The sequence below is a fragment of the Tachypleus tridentatus genome, chromosome 4, assembly GCF_004210375.1.
Source record: "Tachypleus tridentatus isolate NWPU-2018 chromosome 4, ASM421037v1, whole genome shotgun sequence".
NCBI lineage: Eukaryota > Metazoa > Arthropoda > Merostomata > Xiphosura > Limulidae > Tachypleus > Tachypleus tridentatus.
Genome location: NC_134828.1, coordinates 6658631 through 6686485, shown reverse-complemented (window position 1 = coordinate 6686485; position 27855 = coordinate 6658631). Strand labels below are relative to the sequence as shown.

General features: G+C 30.8%; 1 protein-coding gene across 1 annotated transcript; it reads left to right on the top strand.

The window, feature by feature from the left end:
• On the top strand, nucleotides 1-22845 carry LOC143248510 (histone chaperone asf1-like). Its single transcript, XM_076496926.1, has 4 exons — nucleotides 1-785; nucleotides 8170-8285; nucleotides 21128-21304; nucleotides 22513-22845. The coding sequence occupies exons 1-4, from the start codon at nucleotides 677-679 to the stop codon at nucleotides 22711-22713; spliced, it is 603 nt and encodes a 200-aa protein (XP_076353041.1). The 5' UTR covers nucleotides 1-676; the 3' UTR covers nucleotides 22714-22845.
• The last annotated feature ends 5010 nt before the right edge of the window (nucleotides 22846-27855 follow it).

The following is a 27855-nucleotide window of genomic DNA, read 5'->3' as shown; positions in this document are numbered from 1 at the left end:
AAATAATCCAGGTGGCTCTCTCTATGTCAATCTATCACAGAGGAAGAGAGTTACATATACTTGAAGCGCGAAAACTGTTTATAAGTGATTGTTGTTCCCGTATATGTATTACAAAGTGTTACCATCTATTATAAAGTACTATACATTTTATTGAAAGTGGTTGTTTTGTTGAAGAAAGTTTCACTTTGGAACTTAGTGGAAAGTCACAAACATACGAGTGATGTATCTTGTGTTATAATTAGTTTTTATATCAACAGTGTGCCATGCGGTGAAGATTTGCTAGGCCTATGTTAAGCATGAAATTAGTATGATAATACTGTGATTGTGAATTGCAACTGACTGTGACACTCCTTAATAAAGCTTAGCTTATTCTTTTCTGTTATATACTGTGTAGGGAGTGTGGAAATTCAGAAAAACTACTTTCATCGAGTTACACTCGCTGTATTAATTTATTATTTTAACTTCAAGTTTAACTAACGTTTTAGAAGTTTGAGTTTAATTTGTAGTAAATTGTACCGTAGTGTAGGTGTCAATTTTAACTTTGGGTTACTTTTGGCAAGTTTATTTACGTTGTCTGTTCACGTTGTCAGATTGCAGTACCTTTATAAGTTAAATCTTTTTGTTCTTTTATTTCAATTATCATACAGTTTATGCTATAGCCTAAATCATAAACCTGATGGCAAAAGTTCATGTGTGTAACGTTAATGTTTTAGACAACCCATCATTATTTTATAATCCATTTCAATTTGAAATAACCTTTGAATGCATTGAAGATCTGAAAGAAGGTAAGTTAAAAATTATTTGTTCAGTTTCGAAATTTGTATACCCATTAGAGTAATTATTAATGAATAACAGGATAACAGTAGGAACAAGGAACGTTTGACACTTATATTCAGTTACAAATATTTAATTGTTGGACTTTAAAAATACATGTATTCTGTTTTTAATCATCTGTGTTGAACATGGTAAATTATTAGATGTAAACGTGCTATAAAGTTTAAACATTCAAAGTATTTAAAACAGCATAAATGTATGAAATAAAGAGATAATCAAATAAACAGAGAATAGAATAATGCATTGACAATGTGTACAAACTGTGAAGTCAGGCGGATCTGATAGTTTATTGCTAGTTTTGTTTGATACTCCCCTTTGTTTTTGCAGGATTATTTAGCAGATAGTTTTGCCAATGTAAGTAGTATTACAGCTTCCATGTGTATTTATATACAATCCTGGAACACAGACACAGGTAGTAAGTCTTTAGATTTGAATAGGTTTTGTACTTTTAATGGTGATTTAATTATCATTTGTAGCTGAACTTGTGAATAAAATTATATATAAAATGTGTGATTTAAGTATGAAACTTTGTTTACCTAAGAAAAGAATGATTAGTCTTAATGGTTATTTGTAAATAGTGTATGGTTTCTTTGGGGACTCAAGTTTGTGAGAAAGGAACTTCTATGTTAGAGCTTGAATAAAATCCATGGGATAGCTGTTGTTTATTAAAATATTGTTAGGTGGTGATTCCTGTAGGAAGAGGGAAAGAGATAGAACAGGTGCTATATGCTCTATTAAGAAAGGTAGCTTTTAAAGAAATTTAGAATAAAACTCAAACTGAGTATGTAAGCCTGTATATGTTTTTTTTCTTTACAATAAATCAATATTGTGAAGTGGTTATCTAATCTGTTGATTTGGATGTAAAGAAAAGCTATTTATTGGTGGTGTTTTGTTTTTTTTTCAATTTTAAAGTGAATTAATGTTAGGGTGTTTTGAATGTAAATAATCTAAAAACTGTCTGATGTGAGTAGGACTTCTAAAGAGTTAAAATGTATGATCAGCATGCCTTCTATATAATACCTGTTTATATACAGCAGGACAGATATTTAACAGGAACACAAGTGACAAAGGAATATGTTGGTCCTAAAAGTGACTCCATTTCCATGCCATCTATTTGGTCATATAGCTGACCATAAAAGACAAAGTTGTTGACCACTGGACTCCACAATTTGCACACATAGTGGAAACTCCAACCCACTTGTTGTGATTACAAATTCCAGTCATAGTATCTGTGTCATTAAATACTGAACTTTTAATTATAAAGTTCATTTGTTTTAAATGAACTCCCACATTTAAGCAATAACACAGCTTCACTGCACTTAAATCTATTCTAAATATTTGTATGATGTTTTATTATTGTATTCTCTGTTTATCTAATTATCTATTAATTTATTTTGTATTTTTATGGTGTATTTTCATCACTTTAATGGAATGTTTAAACTTTATAAAATGGCTGCACTTAATAATTACCATGTTCAATATAGCTTGCTAAAGATGGATGTTTCAGGATACTTGTTTGTTACTGAACATGGATGTGCCACGTTTGTTACTGTTGCCATAATTCTGTTATCACCCATTAAACTTCAATTCCTGTCAAATAAATTTATTTTTACTCTCAATATTATACACAAAATAATTTGAAGTTTAATTTTCAGGTACTAATACTGATCTTTTCTGTGATTTAAATATTAACAGCCAATTATCCTGCAATTTAAATGTGAAATACAGTGCAAAAATGCCTTAAATGATAGGTCATAAGACTGGTTTATATGATGTGCATAGTACTGTGAACATGTGGCAAAACAAAGCATTTATTTACTTTTTAAAATTCATTTAACAGTTTAAATACTAATTTTAGGAAATTGTGATTACAAGTAAATAAGTAAGAAAATAAACTAAAATGATATTCGAAATGTAAAAGTTGTCACAAACAAAATCTGTTTTATTTAAGAGAGGAAGTTAAGAATTGGAGTTCTGTTTGAGATATTTAAGATTGTTAAGGGAATTTACTGTAAAATACATTTGTTTGTTTTATCTCTATAATCATGCGATAAGCACTCTAAGCTAGTCCTTATGATTCAACAGTTATCAAGTGTAGCTTATAGTGATTATTATGTGCATTTAGAGATAAACAAATATGTTTTACACTTGTAATTTAAATTTAAAATTGAGTTTGTAAAATCTTGGGTGATTTATTGTTAAAGAGAAACTACACAGCCATTTTCAGGGTGAAGTTGGAGGTTTAAGCCACAGTGGAAAGGTGTGAAGATATTTGTGGTATTGATACACTATTAACAAGAGGATTTTGCACTGAATACATGCTGATGGTTCACATTGCTCTTTTTGTATGAATTGGTCTTTTTGTCCAGTAATGACAGCAGACTTGTCCATCTGTTGGTGAAGAACAGTAACTGTAGCAGTTTCCTTCTTCATTATACCTACTGCACTGTGCAACATGGATTGTTCATTGTTATCAACCAAAGTACTTAGCTCAGTTTCACATTAAATATCACACAGCTTAGATCTAGAGGACAAAGTCGCCTTCACTTCAGCCAAAACTAACGAAGATTCTAAGAATTGAATTTGGCATGCCTTGTCCCTGTTGTGAGAGGATTGTTATATTGTCACTAAAAGGAAATCAAAGCTTTCTCTATAGTTGCTTAGTTGACCAAATCTGACTTGCATTGACACTTATTTCAAAGTGGCAGTTGAACCTTTCTAACAAAAATGTTATAGTGTAGGTCTTACCATCATCTATTACTTAATTTTTATGTTATCAAACCAAATCCAGTACAATCATTATTTTGGTCTTCTTTATCAAGTGTTTTGCTAGCTTGGAACATATTGCTGTGTTACAGGTTGTCATATGCTATCAGATTATCTTATTTTATAGAGTACGTGTCGATTGTTAAGCTGCTGCTAGCTTGGAACATATTGCTGTGTTACAGGTTGTCATATGCTATCAGATTATCTTATTTTATAGAGTACGTGCCGATCATTAAGCTGCTGCTAACTTGGAACATATTGCTGTGTTACAGGTTATCATATGCTATCAGATTATCTTATTTTATAGAGTACGTGCCGATCGTTATCTGCTTTGATGCCTTAAAAATTGTTTTGGTTCCTTTGTAAGTTTAGATTTTGTGCAACATTCAGTCTTTTTTTTCCCTTGCTTGTGGACAAATGATGGATACTACCCAATTGTTGGATGCCTGGTGGACAGGTGTAGCACCTCAGACGATGACATTGACGGAGAGAACATTGCTCCAGATAAAGCTGAGATGTTTGTTGTACTGATGTACAGTTGCATGCAACTTCTGTGATGCAACAGGCTACATTCACTCAAGCTTTCCAAATGAAAGTTTTTATAATTATTATTATACATAAATGCCTGGAACCCAACATTTGCTGCAACTTTCACCAGTTCATTTTTGGTAGATGACACATATCTTAAAACCCTTATGAAGTTTTTGTTTCTCTGAAAGTAGTGATAACTTCAGGAGGCTAGTACCATCACTAGCAGTAACTGTTTTACTTAATACACTGTCTACAGAATTCTAAATGAAAGTGAATCCTGGAATCATACAAAGGATGAATAAAATTTTTGCAGTAGCTTTAATTAACAGTAAATCCTTCACTCTAAACATTGTACTGAGTCTTAAGTTTTGAAAGCTAATTAGGTTACAATGATGCATAATTACTGCATATGGTACCTATATTTTGGCAGTTGATTTGCTGCTTTGAGTAAGTAATGATACAAATCCTATTAAACACTGTAAATGAAAAATATTTTTTGAACAAGTCATAAAACATTGGTAAAATGTGGACATTTTTAAGTTGTTGTAATTAAAAGTGTAATACTAGTACAATCAGAAAAGACATTTAAACTATTTACATCTTTAAAAGAATAGGCATGTTATGTCATGTGTACTACAAACATTTGATGATATATATTATGAGAACATTAACATGATGTCTTCACTTCTGTGGTGTTTGGACTAACTTATGTCATGTGTACTACAAACATTTGATGATATATATTATGAGAACATTAACATGATGTCTTCACTTCTGTGGTGTTTGGACTAACTTATGTTATGTGTACTACAAACATTTGATGATATATATTATGAGAACTTTAACATGATGTCTTCACTTCTGTGGTGTTTGGACTAACTTATGTTATGTCATGTGTACTACAAACATTTGATATATATGTTATGAGAACATTAACATGATGTCTTCACTTCTGTGGTATTTGGATTAACTTACAAATATTTATTTAAATATCTTTATACAACTTAAAATGGCTTATGGGAGTTTGAAATCGGTGAATATTTTTGTTTTGTGATATTTTATTTGAATCTCAGAACTGGACTTGTACATACTGAAATGATCCATACAGGTTCCAAAAATATATTCTCCATTGCTGATAATTAAAAAATATGAACCAGTCTTTTAATGAACAACATTCACTGAATTCTAGGGTGGGTCACTTTGACCCAAATTTTGACAGTTTTTGCACCACTTCACAGTTTTACAACAGACATATTTGACAGAGATCACATTTTTCTGTCAAATGAGTCTAAATGTGGCCATGTGCTTTTCATGTTGATTAATTTTGTTTTTTGCAGCCTTCAGCCAGTCTGCTGCGTCCAACTTTTATATCTATTAATACTAATTTTGAGTTAGGTGTGCAATTATTGGAGAAGGCTAGAAATGGGAGTACTCTGTGTGTGATGTCATTATCTGTTTCCAGAAATGTCTTACGCAGTATCTTGTGCTTGTGAATTTTCTACACACATGTGGTTCGTTACAACTAATAGATTATAAATATTAAACTAAGAGGTTCATTAATCAAAGATTTAATAGGAAACGCTTTTAGAGGTTAAAATGTAAAAGTTATTCTATTTAGGAAGCATTTGCTCTTATAATTTATTATTTAATATCTCTTTAAACAACACAAGCTACTCATTTTATATACAAATATTGTTCTCAAACTAAACTAGTGATATACAAGTACAGGGGAGAGTTGCACCCCATTTTTGCATACCCTTCTTAAATGGTACCTCTGTATTTAAATATAAAACAAGGTTTTGCATTGTTTCAGAAAGGTTGAGTATATTAAAAATTACTTTTTTAATTAAGTGTTATTTTAACCCTTTTTATACATTTGTAATGTTAAATTATTAAGAATGTGATTTGGGAGAACAGTTGGACATTAGTAGACACTATATCATTGTTTATGTATAGATTATAAATGATAATAGTTAACATCCTAGGAGGGTTCTCAACAGATGTTGTATACTGGATGTTTTGTTCAGTAGAAGTTGTGTATGTACGTATTTAAACATAAACATGGTAGAAGGTATTTTGGTTCATCAAATCATTCAATAAACATCAAACACAACCATAAAACAATGTAACAAAAAAAATATTCTCTATTCTGACTTAATTATATCATTTGTCAAATATTCAGATCAAAGAATAAAACAAACAAACATTGTGTCTAAGAATATACACACACTCTTTTTTCAAGAGAAAACAGTTGTAAATATCTTAATCTCTACTCGTGTGGCGACCCCTACATCTCAAATACCATTTTAGTAACCCTCTTCTAAACCTTTTCCAACAGTTCAATGTCTTCCCTAAGGTAAGGAGCCCAAGACTGAACACAATATTCCAAATGTGATGTAACCTGGACCTGTACAATGAAATTATAACCTATTTATACTTGTATTCAATATTTCTGTAGATACAACTTAAAATCCTATTTGTCCTACCACATGCAACACTACATTACTTGTGGATGGCTTTAGAGACTGATCGATTATTACACAAAAATCACTTTCCTTCATGACACTGTTAGGTTATTCCCTACCAAAATATAGCTTGAATTATGGTAACATGCATTATCTTGTATTTATAATTAAAACCTGTTTGCTATTCATTTTGCCAACTCATTATCTGAATATTTTTGTAAATCAGTAGCATCCTCTTCACAGCTAGCAACACCTAATACCTCAATATTATCTGGAAATTTAAGTAATTTACTGATTATTCTTTCATCTATCATTGAGATATATAAAGAGTAGTGGCCCTAAGACAGCCATTAGTTTATAAAAACAGTAACAGTTAATATTTGGGTTCAAAGTTGCAATACTAGAAAATAGTATCCTTGAGAGATGATTGTTAGCAATGCTGAAGAAGACAGAAAAATGTAATTTGCATCTTATTGTTGAAGTGTTTTTTGTTAACTGATATATACATGAATGAAGTGTGAATTTATAACAGTTTCATCACCTGATCAAAGCTATCTTGGCTTACCTACCCTTGAGAAAAGTAAACTTTTGAACTCACCATCTTTTTTCAGAAATTATTCACTAAAATTTTCCTAATATTAAATTCATGTTTGCTCTCTTTTATATCATTTCATAAAGGAATAATTTTGCAAAACTTCCATTATTAGACACTAGAATTTTTCCCATTATAGAAGTAAGACTAACTGGCTCATATGTTATGTTGCAATTCTTATCACACTATTTAAAAACAGGAGTAACAGTAGCAACACTCCAGTTTCAAGGAACCTACCTACACACTGTTTACAAAATGAGAAAGGCTTCCATATCTATTGACTTTTTTTTTAATGTGTAAAGAAAATTTGTGTTTTCTTCCTTTCTACTTACTTCCCAGAGATTAATACACATATGATTAATTCCAATATTTCTCTTTGGATGCTTGCTAATGAAAATCTTGCCAACAGTGTCCTTTTCATATCTTAATCCACATTTTAACATCTTGTTCAACTTTAAATAAATCTCAATTTGTATAATATCAGCTAGCTGTTTCTCATAAACTTTTTTGATTTCTCATGTAACCAAATTCATAACTTTCTTATAGTTCTATAAAACTGCCATCCTGTCAGTAAATTTAAATGCAAATCCCTAGTTTTTGTTTTGTTTTATAACTTTGTAGATCTTTGATATTGTCTTTCTATACTAACCCAATCAGGTTTGATCTTCCCTTGTGACACTTTCCTCTTTTGTTTTTTTGGAGTTTTCCTATCCTGAATAAAAAACAAATGTATTTTAAAAAATGTATCGAGTCTGCTCCACATCACTGTTTAACTTATTACAATCACTAATGAAGAGTCTCATGGCTTTCAGAAAATCACAAACTAAAATTTCATTTCTTTCTTTATCCAAAACACTGCAAACAAACCTATTATGTAACAGTCACTTTTCTCCAAATGTTCCTCCTTCTCACTTGTAACTTCATTTAGGATTTATTTTTTGTTGATTGTTCTTTAACTTATATTTTCTAAATTATTTCCAGACTTGGAATGGAAAATAATCTATGTTGGTTCAGCGGAAAGTGAAGATTATGATCAAGTTCTTGACACAGTTTTTGTAGGACCTGTACCAGAAGGAAAACACATGTTTGTGTTCCAGGTTGGTGTATTAAACTTATCACAAATCATTTAGTAGAAAATCTGTACTTAATATCTCGGTACAGCTTAATGAAGATATCCTCACATAACAAACATATTGGGCCAAACTTAGCAATATTTGTTTGCTCTAACTTGACCACCCATCTAAAATTGGGACTTACTGAGACTTTTGACATTATAACCTGAAAATTTTTATTTTGCTTATATACTGACCCATCTAGCAAAATGTGTTTACTATAAAATTTTTATTAATGTATTATGGTTAGAATATTATTTTTTTTCTCTGAAATTTGTGGAGTCTGCAACCATGTGGGAAGGCATCACTTACTGATCAATAGCTTAATTCTGATTGGCCAATGCATTGAGATTTGTTGCCATGATTCTTCCTGCTAAACTAATAAATACACGACCTAGTAAGGCTGCAGAGGATAATTTACTGTTGACAAGCATACATCAACAACATGACAAATACAGATCTGTTTATTCATCTGTGAAAAAGTTTCTTGTGGATAGAGGATTACAATAAAAATAAATTAAGTTCAGTTGGATAATTATCCACATGGAAGAGGGTACTTGTAGGTGAATGAGATGAAATACTTGAAGAACCTGGTAGATTGTTGATAACAGTCAATTTAACTTTTCATTTGAGGTCCAGTAAATGTGAATTGTATTCATTGTTTGAAATGTTATCTTTTAGGCAATCACAGAAGTAATGTTAGTTCTAAAACATGTTTTACCAAGCAGTTTGAAAAAAAAAACAAAAAACCTATCTACCAACCCACATTTTAAATCAGTTTAGGGTTACAGCAAACAAAATATTCTTAAGCCTGGCTTTGGAGATTTTTAAATAGGACATCTGCTTATTTTATGAATACTTTAGAGGTCCAAATTCCTCTGTTTGTGTATCTTATTAATTCTCTCGTTTTGGGCGTGGTCCCAAGAACCAACATTGCAACCATATTGTGCTTCTGTCTTTATAAAAGCTCTCAAATTTTCAGTAAAGATTGTGTCATTTGTGTACAAAAAATGTAATGAAGTATTTTTTACTGAAGACTTATCTTGGAATATATCTTATATTTTTTGTACTAGCCTGAGTGCAAAGGGAATTTCAAATGATTAAAATGCTTTAGTTTCAAATTTTATTTTGTAGCCTTTAATATTTCAAAAAATAAATATATAAATCATTTTTAAATAAAACTTTTATCTGTTATTACCTCTACCCTGACAATATATTCTATTCTTCAGCCAGTACACAAGTCATCAAAGGTTCATGACATTAAAAATTTTAAAATCAAAAATTAAATGAGCAGCTGTGATCTGTTTTCTTTATTATTGTTCAGGAAGTTCCAAGGTTATTCTCATAAATAAGTGTAAAATGTTTTGCAGTTCAGTGTTTATTTTATTGTCAGTAACTGAGGAAGTCTGCTGAAAATAAACCAACAAATAACTGCTTCTGTTATTAGTATGTTTACTTGACACAATAATACAATGCTCTTGAGAACAACAAAATGTGTGCAAAAAGAAATAAGCTAACTTGACCCCTGCTTTGAGTGATAAGATTACACTTTTAATTTGTAAAATCATCTATTATATGGTTTGTAGCTGATATACTGTACAAGCATACAAGTATTTGTGTGCCTGGTTATAAAATTCTGTATCCATTTTAGCAAACATTTTCATCAACCATTAAATATTGTTAATTTTTAACAAATTCTTAAATTTTAGTTATTTTTATTAAAACACGGAAGACTAAATGAATATTTTGCATTCTCACAATGTTGGGAGATCATGTATACAACCCCATTTATACTTCTCACAATGTTGGGAGATCATGTATACAACCCCATTTATACTTCTCTCTCACAATGTTGGGAGATCATGTATACAACCTCATTTATACTTCTCACAATGTTGGGAGATCATGTATACAACCCCATTTATAGTTCTCACAATGTTGGGAGATCGTGTATACAACCCCATTGATACTTCTCACAATGTTGGGAGATCATGTATACAACCCCATTTATAGTTCTCACAATGTTGGGAGATCATGTATACAACCCCATTTATACTTCTCACAATGTTGGGAGATCATGTATACAACCCCATTTATAGTTCTCACAATGTTGGGAGATCGTGTATACAACCCCATTGATACTTCTCACAATGTTGGGAGATCATGTATACAACCCCATTTATAGTTCTCACAATGTTGGGAGATCGTGTATACAACCCCATTTATACTTCTCACAATGTTGGGAGATCATGTATACAACCCCATTTATACTTCTCACAATGTTGGGAGATCATGTATACAACCCCATTTATAGTTCTCACAATGTTGGGAGATCATGTATACAACCCCATTTATACTTCTCACAATGTTGGGAGATCATGTATACAACCCCATTTATAGTTCTCACAATGTTGGGAGATTGTGTATACAACCCCATTTATACTTCTCACAATGTTGGGAGATCATGTATACAACCCCATTTATAGTTCTCACAATGTTGGGAGATCATGTATACAACCCCATTTATACTTCTCACAATGTTGGGAGATCATGTATACAACCCCATTTATAGTTCTCACAATGTTGGGAGATCGTGTATACAACCCCATTTATACTTCTCACAATGTTGGGAGATCATGTATACAACCCCATTTATACTTCTGAATGAAGGGTGAAGAAATTAGTGTTTTCGTTTAACTTCAAATATGTAATTCAGTGAAAAAAAGTCAATACATTAGTACACACAAAACCCAAGTGATTTAATCTGGGTTTCTAAACAAAATATATGATTTTTAATATGTCTTATATTTCTTCAGAGCAACAACTTATTCATCACACTTCAACAGTTTTAGTGAAATTATGACTTTCTCCTTCAAGCTATTTACAAACAAACTTGTGTACACATGAAACTGCTGTTTTTCTTGGTAGTAAACAATTAAAAGAAAGAGGTTTTAGAAATAGCCTGTCTACTCGACTGGCCAAATATATTGACATCTATGCAAATCAAAGGAGTTGGAGGTCCTTATTTTATATTCTGTCTTGTCTATATCACAAATTCAAGTTTCTAACTCATTAACCACTTTACACGTATGGCAGCCATAATAAAGGTCATCCTATTCACCAAACCTGTAAGAAATACACGTGATTTGCTCAAAATCCATGGCTGTCTTATACATGGTATCATTTTATACACTAGCAAATACAGTAAATGTAGTTTATAATTAAAATGTTTATATTATTTTAAGGTTTACTTTCTCAGTTTTAAAAAGATATATTTAACTAAATTACCTCTGTGTCTGGCATTCTGTTTTTTATTAGATGTTTTTGTCCCTTTTATGGCTTTCTAATGAATCAGAAGCACACAATATAAGTAGTGGCAGGTCAGCATATATAATATGAACCTCTCACTTTGCTGAAATATCAAAAACATATGATGAACCCAACAAACTGGTTCTTTCTACCCTATAATAGTTTTAGTATAGTTTCTATGTATTAATATTCATGTTCATAGCCAACAAAAAGGGCAAGATTCATTGTTCTGCCCACAAACATTTGTTTATTTAGGTTTTCAACTTGGCAGTTTGCAAGAATGTCTTGATGTGTGTTGAATAAAGTTGCTTCTCCAAGTAAAACAAGAATATCACGTAGGATAGTTTGGAATTTGACTTAATCCAGTTAACAAAACAGTTTACAAATATTGGTTTACAGTCACAAGTGGATTACACAAATCACTAACCCAAAGAAGTTTACAGTTAGAATAAAGTGACTGAGATTCAAAACATTTTACTGGAACATGTTAAGATACTCAGCTAAATCATGATTGGTGAAATGTTTAAGTATTAATATTTTCAATCAGAGCAGCTAACTGTACTTCAGTTAAACTTTCTGTAACATCCATTAGTTACTTAATACTATGATTAAGTTACCAAAGTAACCCTTTCAAAACGGGTTTGGTATAATGTAGGAGTTATTCTTTACATTTGCACACGAGTCTTCACAAAATTTAGCAGACTTTTAGTAAAGATTACAAGTATTTTGTATACAAAAAATCAAAATTTTAATGAAGTAGTTTTACCAAAGATGTGTTTGGGAAAAATAGTTTTTCATTGTTAGTTTGAGTGCAAAGTGATTTCATGTCATGATTAAAAATAATATTCTTTTTCCCAAAAATCTCAAATATTATTTGTGTAATCTCTGAAACTTCCTAAAACCATTTCAAATGTTTGTTTTCAATAATACTATTTTGTTATTTTCTTTACTCTAACCATGTGAGGTCTGTCATTTGACCAACCTCGTAACCATAATAAAACAAAAAGGAATTAAATATAAATTATACTTTTTTCATGCTGGAATGACTACATAGTCTAAACATTTGTACTTTTATGTTATAATAAGTAGTTTAAGTCTCATAACATTATATTATTATATTGACCTTCCAGTCATGTCTAATTATCATTACACAACTTGCATTAACTTGGTGCACGTACACTCATATTACATATCCAGTAATATAAACTTATCTTTAGTTTTCCCTGTCTTGTCTGTGTTTTAGTGGACTATTATTTTGTAATAGAGTAATAGATAGACATATTTCAATTATTATACATAATATATGTATATAGATTATTACTATTTAGAAATAAATTATTAAACTTATACTTCTTAATGTATAGAACAATAAATCAAGAAGATAGACAATTATATCTTCTCACTATGATCTTTGAACTTGGTCGTTGCTGGACATAGATTGCTAAGCCTTTTTAAAATTTCACACATGGAGGATATGAAGCAAATTTTTATTTTAGGTTTTTACATATACAGTTGAATAACCACAAAGTCATAAATAACTATTGATACCACAGAATTTCACTATAATTTATTAAGCTTATTAGTAACTAAGATGCACTTAGAATTTAAAAAATATGAAATTTCAAGCAAACTTAAGACACAACTTCTTGACATCTTGATTCAAAAGAATGTGGTAGTTTTTTTACATGTTAAAATGGGTGAGAAAACCACTAGGGAGACATTCTAAGCTGTTGATTGGTTATTCACTTAATATATTGAAGTAAGTTTATATAAGGGACCATTTCAAAAATGGAAAGAGGTGAATATGGCCACTGTGTATGATTCAGTACATAAACCATATCTCAGTAAAAAAGAAAGAGAGATATATTGTTTTTTTTTTCTAAATTCTAGCTTTATAATATTAGTAATTTGAGTTCCTAATTTGTACAAAACTATAGACTTGGTATTTTGACATCACAAGCATCTAATTTTATCCAGAGCTGCATTCAACATACCACATGGCTCACAAAATCTATATTTAAATGTGTTCTTTTAATAGTTACTTTTAAATTAAGAAATTAACTCATAATAATAATAATAATATTATTATTATTATAATCTACAGTTTTGTTCCAGACTTGTTTACATAAATTCATAGGATAAGAGTTTAGTAACATTTTGAATGCAAATTGACAAACACTATGACATGGCCTTTGACTCATAACCCGTCATGAAAGGGTTAACGCATTGACTGAAAATTGCTTAGACATAACTTTTGTCAGTTCATTAATATTAAACACTGTACATCTAGTTTCTTACTACATTTTTCAGTTCTGATATAGATAGCAGTAGTCACTTAAATAGAGCATGAGTAGGTAATGTTAGATACCTTCAACACTGTTAGTGGCTCAGACAACATCGGTTTTATACAACCAGCAGAAGGTCATGCACACCAGTAGAGATTACAGTTGACAAACTGGTAACAGGACCAATGGCTACTTATTATGGGCTAGGAGACTGGCTATTCTCCTCTACATATCTAGTTAACAAGTAGATCTGTTACTTAACTGGATCAATTTTGTGGACTGATTATAATTCTCATAACCAAAACTAATTAAACAGTTGGTTACAATTGAAGACAGTATTAGCAGCCTTATACCAAAACTAATTAAACAGTTGGTTACGATTGAAGACAGTATTAGCAGCCTTATTGCACATATATCTCCCCATTTTCTTCAAATCAAAGTTCTGATCAGAACCTCCAAGTTCCTTCCTAATTTCCTTTATGGGAGTTGTTTATTCTTTAATGAAGTTAATATGTAGCTTTCTCTCTGGTGATGTTGCATCACTTATAGTCAAATGTTTATCAGTTGTCAACTAAAGGCTTTTGCTTTTATAGTAAGTATAGATGTATATTTTGTTTTATTGTTAGGCATAGGATTCTTCTGCAGTAGGTGTCTGTGACTTGTTGGTGATAAATTCAATAATCATGGAACAACACTCCACTTGTTTTCAGAATAATATATAGTTGGAACTAGTTAAAAACATACAACAAATGCTTTACATTATAAACATCATAGGCATATCATAAACATAATATTTTTCTTGTCAAAAGTCCACTTGGGACTATTCAGTTGTTTTAGAATTTCAGTTGACAAGCTAAACTATTTTTTTCTGTTACAGTTTCCAGATTATCTGAGTATGGTTTACTTACTTTATCATTGAGTTACCATGTTTGTATCCTATACTTCTAAAATTGTCTTCCCCTTTATCTCTCTATATATCTCTAACAATCAACTGTCTGTAAAAGATGACTGAGGCTTGTTCAATAGTTTTAAAACTCTTGATGAATAAACTATTCTTTTAATTCTTTCAACACCCTAAAATCTCATCCTAATATATACATTAACTTTGGCCAAATTATTTCTTGTAACTTTTTGTCTGCATTTTCTTTGTTTGTCTGTCTACTTTTTTGCACTATTTATTTGTTTTATATAATTGTGTGTTCACTCTAACTTTGGCATCAATAAATAGCCTTTGACATTCAATAATCTTGAATTCAGTAAGTTATAAACACAATGTACATTTCTTACCAAGTTACACAACTAAACGTGTCATAAACACAATGTACATTTCTTACCAAGTTACACAACTAAACTTGTTATAAACACAATGTACATTTCTTACCAAGTTACACAACTAAACTTGTTATGAACACAATGTACATTTGTAAATAGTGTAAAAATGCTTAATAAGGAGCAGTGGCATTGCTTAAACCTGTGTGTTAAAAATATTGTTCAGAATAAAAATAGATACAACACCAAATTAAGTAATAAATTTCTTGTTATATGTGTTTTTAAATTTATTGTATCATATTTGTGAACAAAATTATCTATTAGACCATTATAACTTAAGTAAAATTCCTTATGGTAATATCCTAGCTATGTAAAACATCCAATGTCGTGTGGTATCCTTATACCTTGACTGATTATTATAAGCTGAGTTGTTCTACTGTGATATGTTGGTTTTCACTTACTACAAAATAATCTAAAGTAAAACAATAAAACTAAGTGAAACATTTAGAAGTTGTTAAATTTATCTATTAAAGTCGTTATAAAAAACATAATTTTTATTTCACTGAACATTAATAATTTTGCTACTATCAATGTAAAGAAACTATAGTCTACTGAAACAAAGTTAAGACTTTCATTTAGAAACGTTTACTGTCAAATGAGATATAAATCTAGGATGAAAAGTAGTTTTACTTTTCACATGAAACTCACTTTTATTAGAACTACCTTGATAAAAACTAAGTTCACAAACAAATTTTAGTGAAAAACCTTTATTAACAAATGTTATTTTTAATCCAGTAGACTTGTGATGTGTACTAAGAGCATAGTAAGTTTTGTGAATGTATTCTTAGTACGTTCAGAACTATGGTTGTACAAAATCACAGTTACATCATGGCCATAAGGTTGGTTGAACTGAGTGACCTGTATATGCATAGGGTTAATAAGTTGTATTTTCATGGAATAGGTGGAAATTTAAGAACTCAAAGTTTTATGGTTGTAGAAAGCAAATTAAGGGTGATGTAAATGGACATTGTTTTGGATTAGAATATAAGTAATATTTTTTTCTTGTGTTTCTATTAGCATGAATAACTGGGATATAATATTTCTAAATTTTCTGACAAAATAAGTTCCTCAGAATGATTGAGGTTTTGTTTCTTGTTCAAGAGAACTTGATCAGTTTTAGTGACTAAGCTGCTCCTCAGTGGCATAGTGGTATGTCTGTGGGCTTATATTGGTAAAAACTGGGTTTTGATACCCATGGTGGGCAGAGCACAGATAGCACTTTGTGTAGCTTTGTGCTTAATTACAAACAAAACACCCAGTGACTGAGCCAGAATATCAAAAAGTAAAGTTTTAATCTATGAAAATGTGAGGGTTATTTTTATTATTATTATTATTATTGTATGACAAGATGTAGGCATGATAGCTAGAAAAGTTTAATGTGGGTCTTTATTATTGTATGACAAGATGTAGGCATAATAGCTAGAAAAGTTTAATGTGGGTCTTTATTATTGTATGACAAGATGTAGGCATGATATCTAGAAAAGTTTAATGTAAGTCTTTATTATTGTATGACAAGATGTAGGCATGATAGCTAGAAAAGTTTAATGTAAGTCTTTATTATTGTATGACAAGATGTAGGCATGATAGCTAGAAAAGTTTAATGTAAGTCTTTATTATTGTATGACAAGATGTAGGCATGATAGCTAGAAAAGTTTAATGTAAGTCTTTATTATTGTATGACAAGATGTAGGCATGATAGCTAGAAAAGTTTAATGTAAGTCTTTATTATTGCATGACAAGATGTAGGCATGATAGCTAGAAAAGTGTAATGTAAGTCTTTATTATTGTATGACAAGATGTAGGCATGATAGCTAGAAAAGTTTAATGTAAGTCTTTATTATTGTATGACAAGATGTAGGCATGATAGCTAGAAAAGTTTAATGTAAGTCTTTATTATTGTATGACAAGATGTAGGCATGATAGCTAGAAAAGTTTAATGTAAGTCTTTATTATTGTATGACAAGATGTAGGCATGATAGCTAGAAAAGAATGTAAGTCTTTATTATTGTATGTGACAGATAGCTAGAAAAGTTTAATGTAAGTCTTTATTATTGTATGACAAGATGTAGGCATGATAGCTAGAAAAGTTTAATGTAAGTAAGTCTTTATTATTGTATGACAAGATGTAGGCATGATAGCTAGAAAAGTTTAATGTTCTTTAATGTAAGTGTAGGCATGATAGCTAATGTAAGTTGTATGACAAGATGTAGGCATGATAGCTAGAAAAGTTTAATGTAAGTCTTTATTATTGTATGACAAGATGTAGGCATGATAGCTAGAAAAGTTTAATGTAAGTCTTTATTATTGTATGACAAGATGTAGGCATGATAGCTAGAAAAGTTTAATGTAAGTCTTTATTATTGTATGACAAGATGTAGGCATGATAGCTAGAAAAGTTTAATGTAAGTCTTTATTATTGTATGACAAGATGTAGGCATGATAGCTAGAAAAGTTTAATGTAAGTCTTTATTATTGTATGACAAGATGTAGGCATGATAGCTAGAAAAGTTTAATGTAAGTCTTTATTATTGTATGACAAGATGTAGGCATGATAGCTAGAAAAGTTTAATGTAAGTCTTTATTATTGTATGACAAGATGTAGGCATGATAGCTAGAAAAGTTTAATGCAAGTCTTTATTATTGTATGACAAGATGTAGGCATGATAGCTAGAAAAGTTTAATGTAAGTCTTTATTATTGTATGACAAGATGTAGGCATGATAGCTAGAAAAGTTTAATGTAAGTCTTTATTATTGTATGACAAGATGTAGGCATGATAGCTAGAAAAGTTTAATGTAAGTCTTTATTATTGTATGACAAGATGTAGGCATGATAGCTAGAAAAGTTTAATGTAAGTCTTTATTATTGTATGACAAGATGTAGGCATGATAGCTAGAAAAGTTTAATGTAAGTCTTTATTATTGTATGACAAGATGTAGGCATGATAGCTAGAAAAGTTTAATGTAAGTCTTTATTATTGTATGACAAGATGTAGGCATGATAGCTAGAAAAGTTTAATGTAAGTCTTTATTATTGTATGACAAGATGTAGGCATGATAGCTAGAAAAGTTTAATGTAAGTCTTTATTATTGTATGACAAGATGTAGGCATGATAGCTAGAAAAGTTTAATGTAAGTCTTTATTATTGTATGACAAGATGTAGGCATGATAGCTAGAAAAGTTTAATGTAAGTCTTTATTATTGTATGACAAGATGTAGGCATGATAGCTAGAAAAGTTTAATGCAAGTCTTTATTATTGTATGACAAGATGTATGCATGACAGCTAGAAAAGTTTAATGTGGGTCTTTATTATTGTATGACAAGATGTAGGCATGTAGCTAGAAAAGTTTAATGTAAGTCTTTATTATTGTATGACAAGATGTAGGCATGATAGCTAGAAAAGTTTAATGTAAGTCTTTATTATTGTATGACAAGATGTGGGCATGATAGTTAGAAAAGTGTAATGTAAGTCTTTATTATTGTATGACAAGATGTAGGCATGATAGCTAGAAAAGTGTAATGTAAGTCTTTATTATTGTATGACAAGATGTAGGCATGATAGCTAGAAAAGTTTAATGTAAGTCTTTATTATTGTATGACAAGATGTAGGCATGATAGCTAGAAAAGTGTAATGTAAGTCTTTATTATTGTATGACAAGATGTAGGCATGATAGCTAGAAAAGTGTAATGTAAGTCTTTATTATTGTATGACAAGATGTAGGCATGATAGCTAGAAAAGTTTAATGTGGGTCTTTATTATTGTATGACAAGATCTAGGCATGTAGCTAGAAAAGTTTAATGTGGGTCTTTATTATTGTATGACAAGATGTAGGCATGACAGCTAGAAAAGTTTAATGTAAGTCTTTATTATTGTATCACAAGATGTAGGCATGATAGCTAGAAAAGTTTAATGTGGGTCTTTATTATTGTATGACAAGATGTAGGCATGATAGCTAGAAAAGTGTAATGTAAGTCTTTATTATTGTATGACAAGATGTAGGCATGACAGCTAGAAAAGTTTAATGTAAGTCTTTATTATTGTATGACAAGATGTAGGCATGACAGCTAGAAAAGTTTAATGTAAGTCTTTATTATTGTATGACAAGATGTAGGCATGACAGCTAGAAAAGTTTAATGTAAGTCTTTATTATTGTATGACAAGATGTAGGCATGACAGCTAGAAAAGTTTAATGTAAGTCTTTATTATTGTATGACAAGATGTAGGCATGATAGCTAGAAAAGTTTAATGTGGGTCTTTATTATTGTATGACAAGATGTAGGCATGATAGCTAGAAAAGTTTAATGTAAGTCTTTATTATTGTATGACAAGATGTAGGCATGATAGCTAGAAAAGTTTAATGTAAGTCTTTATTATTGTATGACAAGATGTAGGCATGATACCTAGAAAATTTTAATGTACGTCTTTATTATTGTATGACAAGATGTAGGCATGATAGCTAGAAAAGTTTAATGTAAGTCTTTATTATTGTATGACAAGATGTAGGCATGATACCTAGAAAAGTTTAATGTGGGTCTTTATTATTGTATGACAAGATGTAGGCATGATACCTAGAAAAGTTTAATGTGGGTCTTTATTATTGTATGACAAGATGTAGGCATGACAGCTAGAAAAGTTTAATGTAAGTCTTTATTATTGTATGACAAGATGTAGGCATGATACCTAGAAAAGTTTAATGTGGGTCTTTATTATTGTATGACAAGATGTAGGCATGATACCTAGAAAAGTTTAATGTGGGTCTTTATTATTGTATGACAAGATGTAGGCATGATAGCTAGAAAAGTTTAATGTAAGTCTTTATTATTGTATGACAAGATGTAGGCATGATACCTAGAAAAGTTTAATGTAAGTCTTTATTATTGTATGACAAGATGTAGGCATGATACCTAGAAAAGTTTAATGTAAGTCTTTATTATTGTATGACAAGATGTAGGCATGACAGCTAGAAAAGTTTAATGTGGGTCTTTATTATTGTATGACAAGATGTAGGCATGATAGCTAGAAAAGTTTAATGTGGGTCTTTATTATTGTATGACAAGATGTAGGCATGTAGCTAGAAAAGTTTAATGTGGGTCTTTATTATTGTATGACAAAATGTAGGCATGTAGCTAGAAAAGTTTAATGTGGGTCTTTATTATTGTATGACAAGATGTAGGCATGATAGCTAGAAAAGTTTAATGTAAGTCTTTATTATTGTATGACAAGATGTAGGCATGATATCTAGAAAAGTTTAATGTGGGTCTTTATTATTGTATCACAAGATGTAGGCATGATAGCTAGAAAAGTTTAATGTGGGTCTTTATTATTGTATGACAAGATGTAGGCATGATAGCTAGAAAAGTGTAATGTAAGTCTTTATTATTGTATGACAAGATGTAGGCATGATAGCTAGAAAAGTGTAATGTAAGTCTTTATTATTGTATGACAAGATGTAGGCATGATAGCTAGAAAAGTTTAATGTGGGTCTTTATTATTGTATGACAAGATGTAGGCATGATAGCTAGAAAAGTGTAATGCAAGTCTTTATTGTGTGACAAGATGTAGGCATGGTAGTTAGAAAACATTTTATGTGAGGAACCATGTTTATTTTAGTTATCGTACTTTAGGAGGGATCGAGTATATATTAGGAAATTTTTTAATGTTTGAATAATGTGCCAGTTCTATATGGATCCCATTAAAGTCCCAGTACACATGTATTATTATTCCTGATTGATAAAGACTGCTAGATTACATTACTACTTTGTAATAGTCTAGTACTCTTTGAGTATAGAAATAAAAGATTTGGCAGGATTGGTGAAACTGAGCTATTAGCTCTACAGAGTATTGACACGAAGACATTTTTATTTCTCATTGATCATGTTATAGGAAAATTTCAATTTTTTCAGGCTGATCCACCCGATCCATCTAAGATACCTGTACAAGATGCTGTAGGTGTTACAGTGGTGCTTCTAACTTGCTCATATCGTGGAAAAGAATTTATTCGTGTTGGTTACTATGTCAACAATGAGTACGGTGATGCTGAGCTACGGGAGAATCCTCCGTCTGTACCACAGTTTGACAAAGTGAGAAAGATTTGTTTAACTTGATAGAGAAGGGTATTTCTATTTTTAAAATCTTACTTTAGGCAAAATAAGTTGATAAATTATGTATATAAATATATATACTTTTATATACAGTATATATATGTGTGTAAATACTTGTGACATATTTTGTAGCTTATTTTCATCAGTTAACACTTTAAGTACTTTAAACAGGAAATTGATAGATATTTAAACCAAAAGGTTTTGTTTTAAAGAATGTTTTAAGATGCTAGACTTGGCTTAAAAAATATGCACATGTGCAAATTAAACATATGCTTGAGTATGTCCATGATTAAAAAGTCACTGAATATCTATTCTAATCTTTCAGGGTTTCTAATTAGATATAGCTTTTGATAATATTAAAATCTAAGCTTGTATAGATCTTGAAAGGCCCTTGTATATAAGGCTCTTCAAAGTGTTATTTTAATCATTACAGCAAAGTTTTATAAAATTCAATCTGTTAAAAGCAAAATAGTTTAATATAATGTAGATTTTGATGTCACATTTAGTATGAATAATGCTTACCAAGACACAATGTGTTAGTTAGTTAGCTGTTTTTTGTGATAATTGTTTTTAATTTTTCTACCAATAACTTCCTTTGACAGCACTGGTAAGCGGAAGAGCCTTGGAAATGTTAGTTATCTTGAAGTTCAGGAATTTTCAAATGACTTTGTGATTTTTACATGTACTTAAAAAACTGAATATTCAATTGAGACCTTCTGCTTATCATTGCTATCAAAGAATGCTATTGATAGAATAATTGAAAACTGAATATTGTTGTTAAAAGAAAAATTCCAAAACAGGAAGTTTCTTGTAGAGCTGGCTTCATTAATATTATCAACTGTATGATCAAAATACTTAAGGAATGTTACTTTTGTTAAGTTTTATACGTTTGGAGACTACCTTGCATTGCTGTTTTTGTATGTGAAGTTTGAAGTTAAGTTGTGTAAGATACTGTTCAGGTAAAAACATAATATGTGAAATGATTCAGTTTGTTCTAATACTTAGGCTGTAGGCTACTGGTAAGTTAGTTTATGAAGTGTAATGTTTGTAAATTTATTTTGTAAAAATTGGCTTTATTAATCTACAAGTTTAATTTTGGTTTATAATGGGGCTACCTTTAATCAATGGTTTTTAATATTTGGTTAAAATATCGGTTGAAGTTGATTCTTAATGTTTTGTATTTTTAGCTACAGCGCAATATCTTGGCTACAAGTCCTCGTGTAACGAGATTTAAAATTGATTGGAATGATAATATTATAGAAGAGGTAAACGGTTCAGGTGAAAAGAATTCAACAGAGAATAACCACATTCAACAGTCCGACGATAGTATAGGGGCACTTAAGCCAACTGCTTCGTATGACAGTAGCCAAAGTATGGAAGTAACATAACATTTTCATTGAACTTTCCATATTGTATGTATTGTATTTTTGAAAAAGAATTCTGTGCATTAAGTGTAATTACATTTTGTATTAATATTGTTGGTAGGTTTTGAATAAAAGAAATGTCATTGTGGAACTTAACATTGTTTTTCTCTGACATACCTTTAATATTTTTGCAATATTACTTGTTGTATTATTTAAAACTGTTAAGGACTTCCATTTTCATAAATTTGAAAACATAGTGAAGATCTACATTAGCGGGTTAAAATATTCCAAACTAAAGTACATGTTACATTTTACAAGTACATGTTACATTTGTTTTCATTTATATTGTCTCTTCTTGATCTCTCAACTTGCAGCTTGTGTTAAATTTAACTTTGTTTCAGTTTATAAATATGTTTGGGGGTTTCTGTTAATGCATGCCAAGTTTGTGTAAAATGTAAGTTTGTTATTTATTTTAGTTTACAAATTCTAAATTACAGTAACAATAATATTCTCTTGTGAAAAATCACAACTCTTCTCATTTGAAATCTTACATTTACTTGTAATAGTGCTGTACAGTAGTTGTCCATTATAAAGGTGTAAGATAACATAACTTTTAATAATTGTAGAAAATAGAGTAAGACAACATCTGTACCACTAACTAGAAGTTTTCAAGTTGAACCTGCCTTAATATTTGTGGACCACACAAAACAGTAAGGTTCTCTCGGGATCTTGTAATACCAAAGTTAAAATTAATATTAGTCCTTCGCAACAGACTCGGTATAAAAAACATGAGTTTGTATTTATACTAAAACTTGTAATGCAGTGTGTGTCTACTCAAACTTTGGTAGACTTAGTAAACATTATAAGTCTTGTACACAAAAAATCAAACTATTTTTTTAATGAAGTAATTTTACTAAAGATTTATTTGTGAAAATATTGAGTCTGTTTTGTTAATAGTCCAAGTGCAAATTGACTTTCATGTTAAGATTAAAAATCTGTTCTTCCAAAATCTCAAATATTATTATTATTTTCAGCAAAACTATATTTTATCTGTTTTTTTCTCTACCCTAAATATATGGGATCTGTCAGTTTTACTTACCTCATGACCAGAAACAAATATAAATTATACTTTTGTTTTAGGATGACCAAAGATTATAACATAATTGTTTAGACTAAATAGCTTAAATCTCATAACATTGTACATTTACAAATATTTAATATTATGTTGACCTTTCAGTTGTGACTGGCTGACATTACAGAAAGTACAATAAAGTTGTGTACGTGCACAATAATATAAAACTGACATTTAGTCTTTAACGAAGTGACACTATCTTGGCTGTAACAAGTTTTTAAACGTTTTTCTTAAAAACACAGAATAGTAAATGAAATAAAGCAGACAGTTATTTCTTATCGTTACAACCTCTATACTTTGTCGATGCTTATTGACATATGGAATGAGCTGTCATCAGCAGTAGTGGATGACAGAAGTGATCATTTCTAGAAGAATAAAGGAGAGTTTAAGTTTTACTTTAACCTTGAAGGACCAAATGACCACATGTCCATAAATTATGATAAAACCTTTATGATGTGTTTGAAATGTATTAATGTTTTAGGACAACAAAGGACCTATTTGTCTATATCACCTGTCTCTAAACTAAACTATTACATAAAGTTTTGAAAGTCTTAAATCTAGTTCTTTGTTCATATAGTTTTCAAGTTTTAAACTCGTGTAAGTTTACTGCCTTCACAACTTCTAAAGGCAACTCGTTCCAAATGCCATCCACATTGTTATAAAAGTATAACTGTCTTAACTGTAGATGATTTCTACTTTACCAATATTTATATTTGTGTCTTGTAGTCCTATCATTCATGTAATTAAATATGAAAAATGTTGATGCACCAACATTATCAATTCAACAATCTTAAACACTTCATTCAGATCTCCTGTAACTGTTCTTTTATCAAGAGAAAACAATCTTAAGAATTTTGATCTCTCCTCTTGTGACAACACCTCCATCCCAGGTACCATGTTAGTAACCCTCTTTTGAAGTCTTCTGACAATTAAAGGTAAGGAGCCTAAGACTGAACACAATACTCCAAATGTGTCTTAATGGAATATCAAATTTTCAACAGTTGAACAGTACATCTCAATTGAATTAAATTGCAAGAAATACAAAAAAACTCATCTGGAAAATTTAAAAAAAAGAAAAGAAAAGGTATTGTACATTGTATTTGATAACTGGTACTTATTTGAACTCTACTAAAATAAACATAGTGTGGGAAATATTGTGGTATTCATTTATAATAGGTGGGTAGAATCTACAGAATGCTGAGAAGCATAGACAGATCATGTTGCACAGAAATAACTCTGAATCCTCTGACTTTATTTGGGCTGAGTTTAGCAAAGAAAGAGAGTGGACAGTATGAACTAGAGTGAAACATTATTTTTTAAACAAAAACAATCAAAACACATAACTAGTTTATTTACAGTGTCTTACTGGAGGTTTGAGAGCTCATGAGGAAAACCAATTTCTCTGTAAAGAACTTCCATAATAAAAAAATAAAGTATAATATACATTTATGAAGCCAGAAAAACATAGGTTCAAGAAATCTTGATACAGAATGATAAAACACTGTAACCCAAGCACTTTCAAAAGGTAGGCCTCTCTTATTCAGGAGCAAACTGGAGAGAAAAGATTAACTTTATGAAATTGCTCAAGTTATAGGGTTTTGTCACTTTATGTATGTTAAATTACCCATGCTACCATTGGCTATTCCATATAAGTAATGTAGTCCTCCAGTGGTAAAGATCATTGTCTACTCTCAGATCTAGCAACTTTACAAAAATCTTTACCAGGAAAGTGCGCACGTAATACCATAGCTGAGTGACCCAGAATATTACCCAACCAAGGATGAAAGGAACTTTGACCAACATTCTACAGTTAAAATATGCTTATATCTTTGAATATTTTGAAAAACATTATTTCAGCTTAAGAGTTCGTTTTACTAAACAGAGTGAAACGGAAAATACCTTGCCAACCTGTATGATTTGTCCATACTTTGTTTTTCTCACCTAAGATGTTTTTCGTTAGCTGTCGTGACTTTTTGTCAATACACACCAAATAAGAAAGTGTTTCTTAGTAGTAACCAACATTAGCTTTAGGATCAGAACCAACTAAATTCTCTAAAGTATTTGGTGATGGTTTTTCCTCTCTCAAATAGTGTTAATAGCTTCTTTTATACCAATTGCCATGGAATTTAGATCACCAGTTTCTTATCATCCTTATATGATTGATATAGCTGTATCACAAGTATCATAACTTAAGCTAATATCATGTGACACTAAATGATCTTTTAATTAGGTGAATTTTATAAAACATTGCTAATTTTAGTTAACAGTTAGCAATAAAAAATAACCATTAAAACATGAACTAGAAACTGCTAATCTGCTTCACCAATATGTATGTATTTGTATGTGCTAGCCAATATGTATGTATTTGCTTTGTATGTGCTAGCCAATAGGTATATATTTGCTTTGTATGTGCTAGCCAATAGGTATGTATTTGCTTTGTATGTGCCTTTAATCTGTAGTTTTGCTGGTCTAAATCAGCTGTCTTTCATCCAAATGGGAAAAACTAAAAGTTTACTTTTATTTTTAGGTGACTGTAATAAAACTATTAGGCTTGATAGCTCACATAACTTTGCATCGATGTGGGCAAAAAGTTTCATTACATATGAGTAGTTTTTGTTAAATAGCTTTGCACTATTGCTTATATATATATCAAACAAGACTTTTGATTATAGGTTGTGAAGATCTGTCAGTGTACCAAATTAGAAAACGATCCATGTAAGTTAAGTGTTTTTTTGTTTGTTTTTATCAAATAAAGTTTTACTTTTAGCGTGAAGAAAAGTAGAAACACAGTGAAAACTGAAAATGTTATATCTCGGGTATTTCTTAATGAATTGGCTTAAATTTTCATTTGTAGAGCACACCTACTGAAAGTATGTGGTAGTTTGGATTACCAAAATCCAAACTACAGGAGGTTGAATATCACCAAGTATGTGGTAGTTTGGATTACCAAAGTCCAAACTACAGGAGGTGGAGTATCAACAAGTATGTGGTAGTTTGGATTACCAAAGTCCAAACTACAGGAGGTGGAGTATCAACAAGTATGTGGTAGTTTGGATTACCAAAGTCCAAACTACAGGAGGTGGAGTATCGCCAAGTATGTGGTAGTTTGGATTACCAAAGTCCAAACTACAGGAGGTGGAGTATCGCCAAGTATGTGGTAGTTTGGATTACCAAAGTCCAAACTACAGGAGGTGGAGTATCACCAAGTATGTGGTAGTTTGGATTACCAAAGTCCAAACTACAGGAGGTGGAGTATCACCAAGTATGTGGTAGTTTGGATTACCAAAGTCCAAACTACAGGAGGTGGAGTATCACCAAGTATGTGGTAGTTTGGATTACCAAAGTCCAAACTACAAGAGGTGGAGTATCGCCAAGTATGTGGTAATTTGGATTACCAAAGTCCAAACTACAGGAGGTGGAGTATCAACAAGTATGTGGTAGTTTGGATTACCAAAGTCCAAACTACAGGAGGTGGAGTATCAACAAGTATGTGGTAGTTTGGATTACCAAAGTCCAAACTACAGGAGGTGGAGTATCGCCAAGTATGTGGTAGTTTGGATTATCAAAGTCCAAACTACAGGAGGTGGAGTATCACCAAGTATGTGGTAGTTTGGATTACCAAAGTCCAAACTACAGGAGGTGGAGTATTGCCAAGTATGTGGTAGTTTGGATTACCAAAGTCCAAACTACAGGAGGTGGAGTATCACCAAGCATGTGGTAGTTTGGATTACCAAAGTCCAAACTACAGGAGGTGGAGTATCACCAAGTATGTGGTAGTTTGGATTACAAAAGTCCAAACTACAGGAGGTGGAGTATCAACAAGTATGTGGTAGTTTGGATTACCAAAGTCCAAACTACAATAGGTGGAGTATCAACAAGTATGTGGTAGTTTGGATTACCAAAGTCCAAACTACAATAGGTGGAGTATTGCCAAGTATGTGGTAGTTTGGATTACCAAAGTCCAAACTACAGGAGGTGGAGTATCATCAAGTTTTCTTTTATTAACACAGTGCATCCTGCAGGTTTTTTAACCA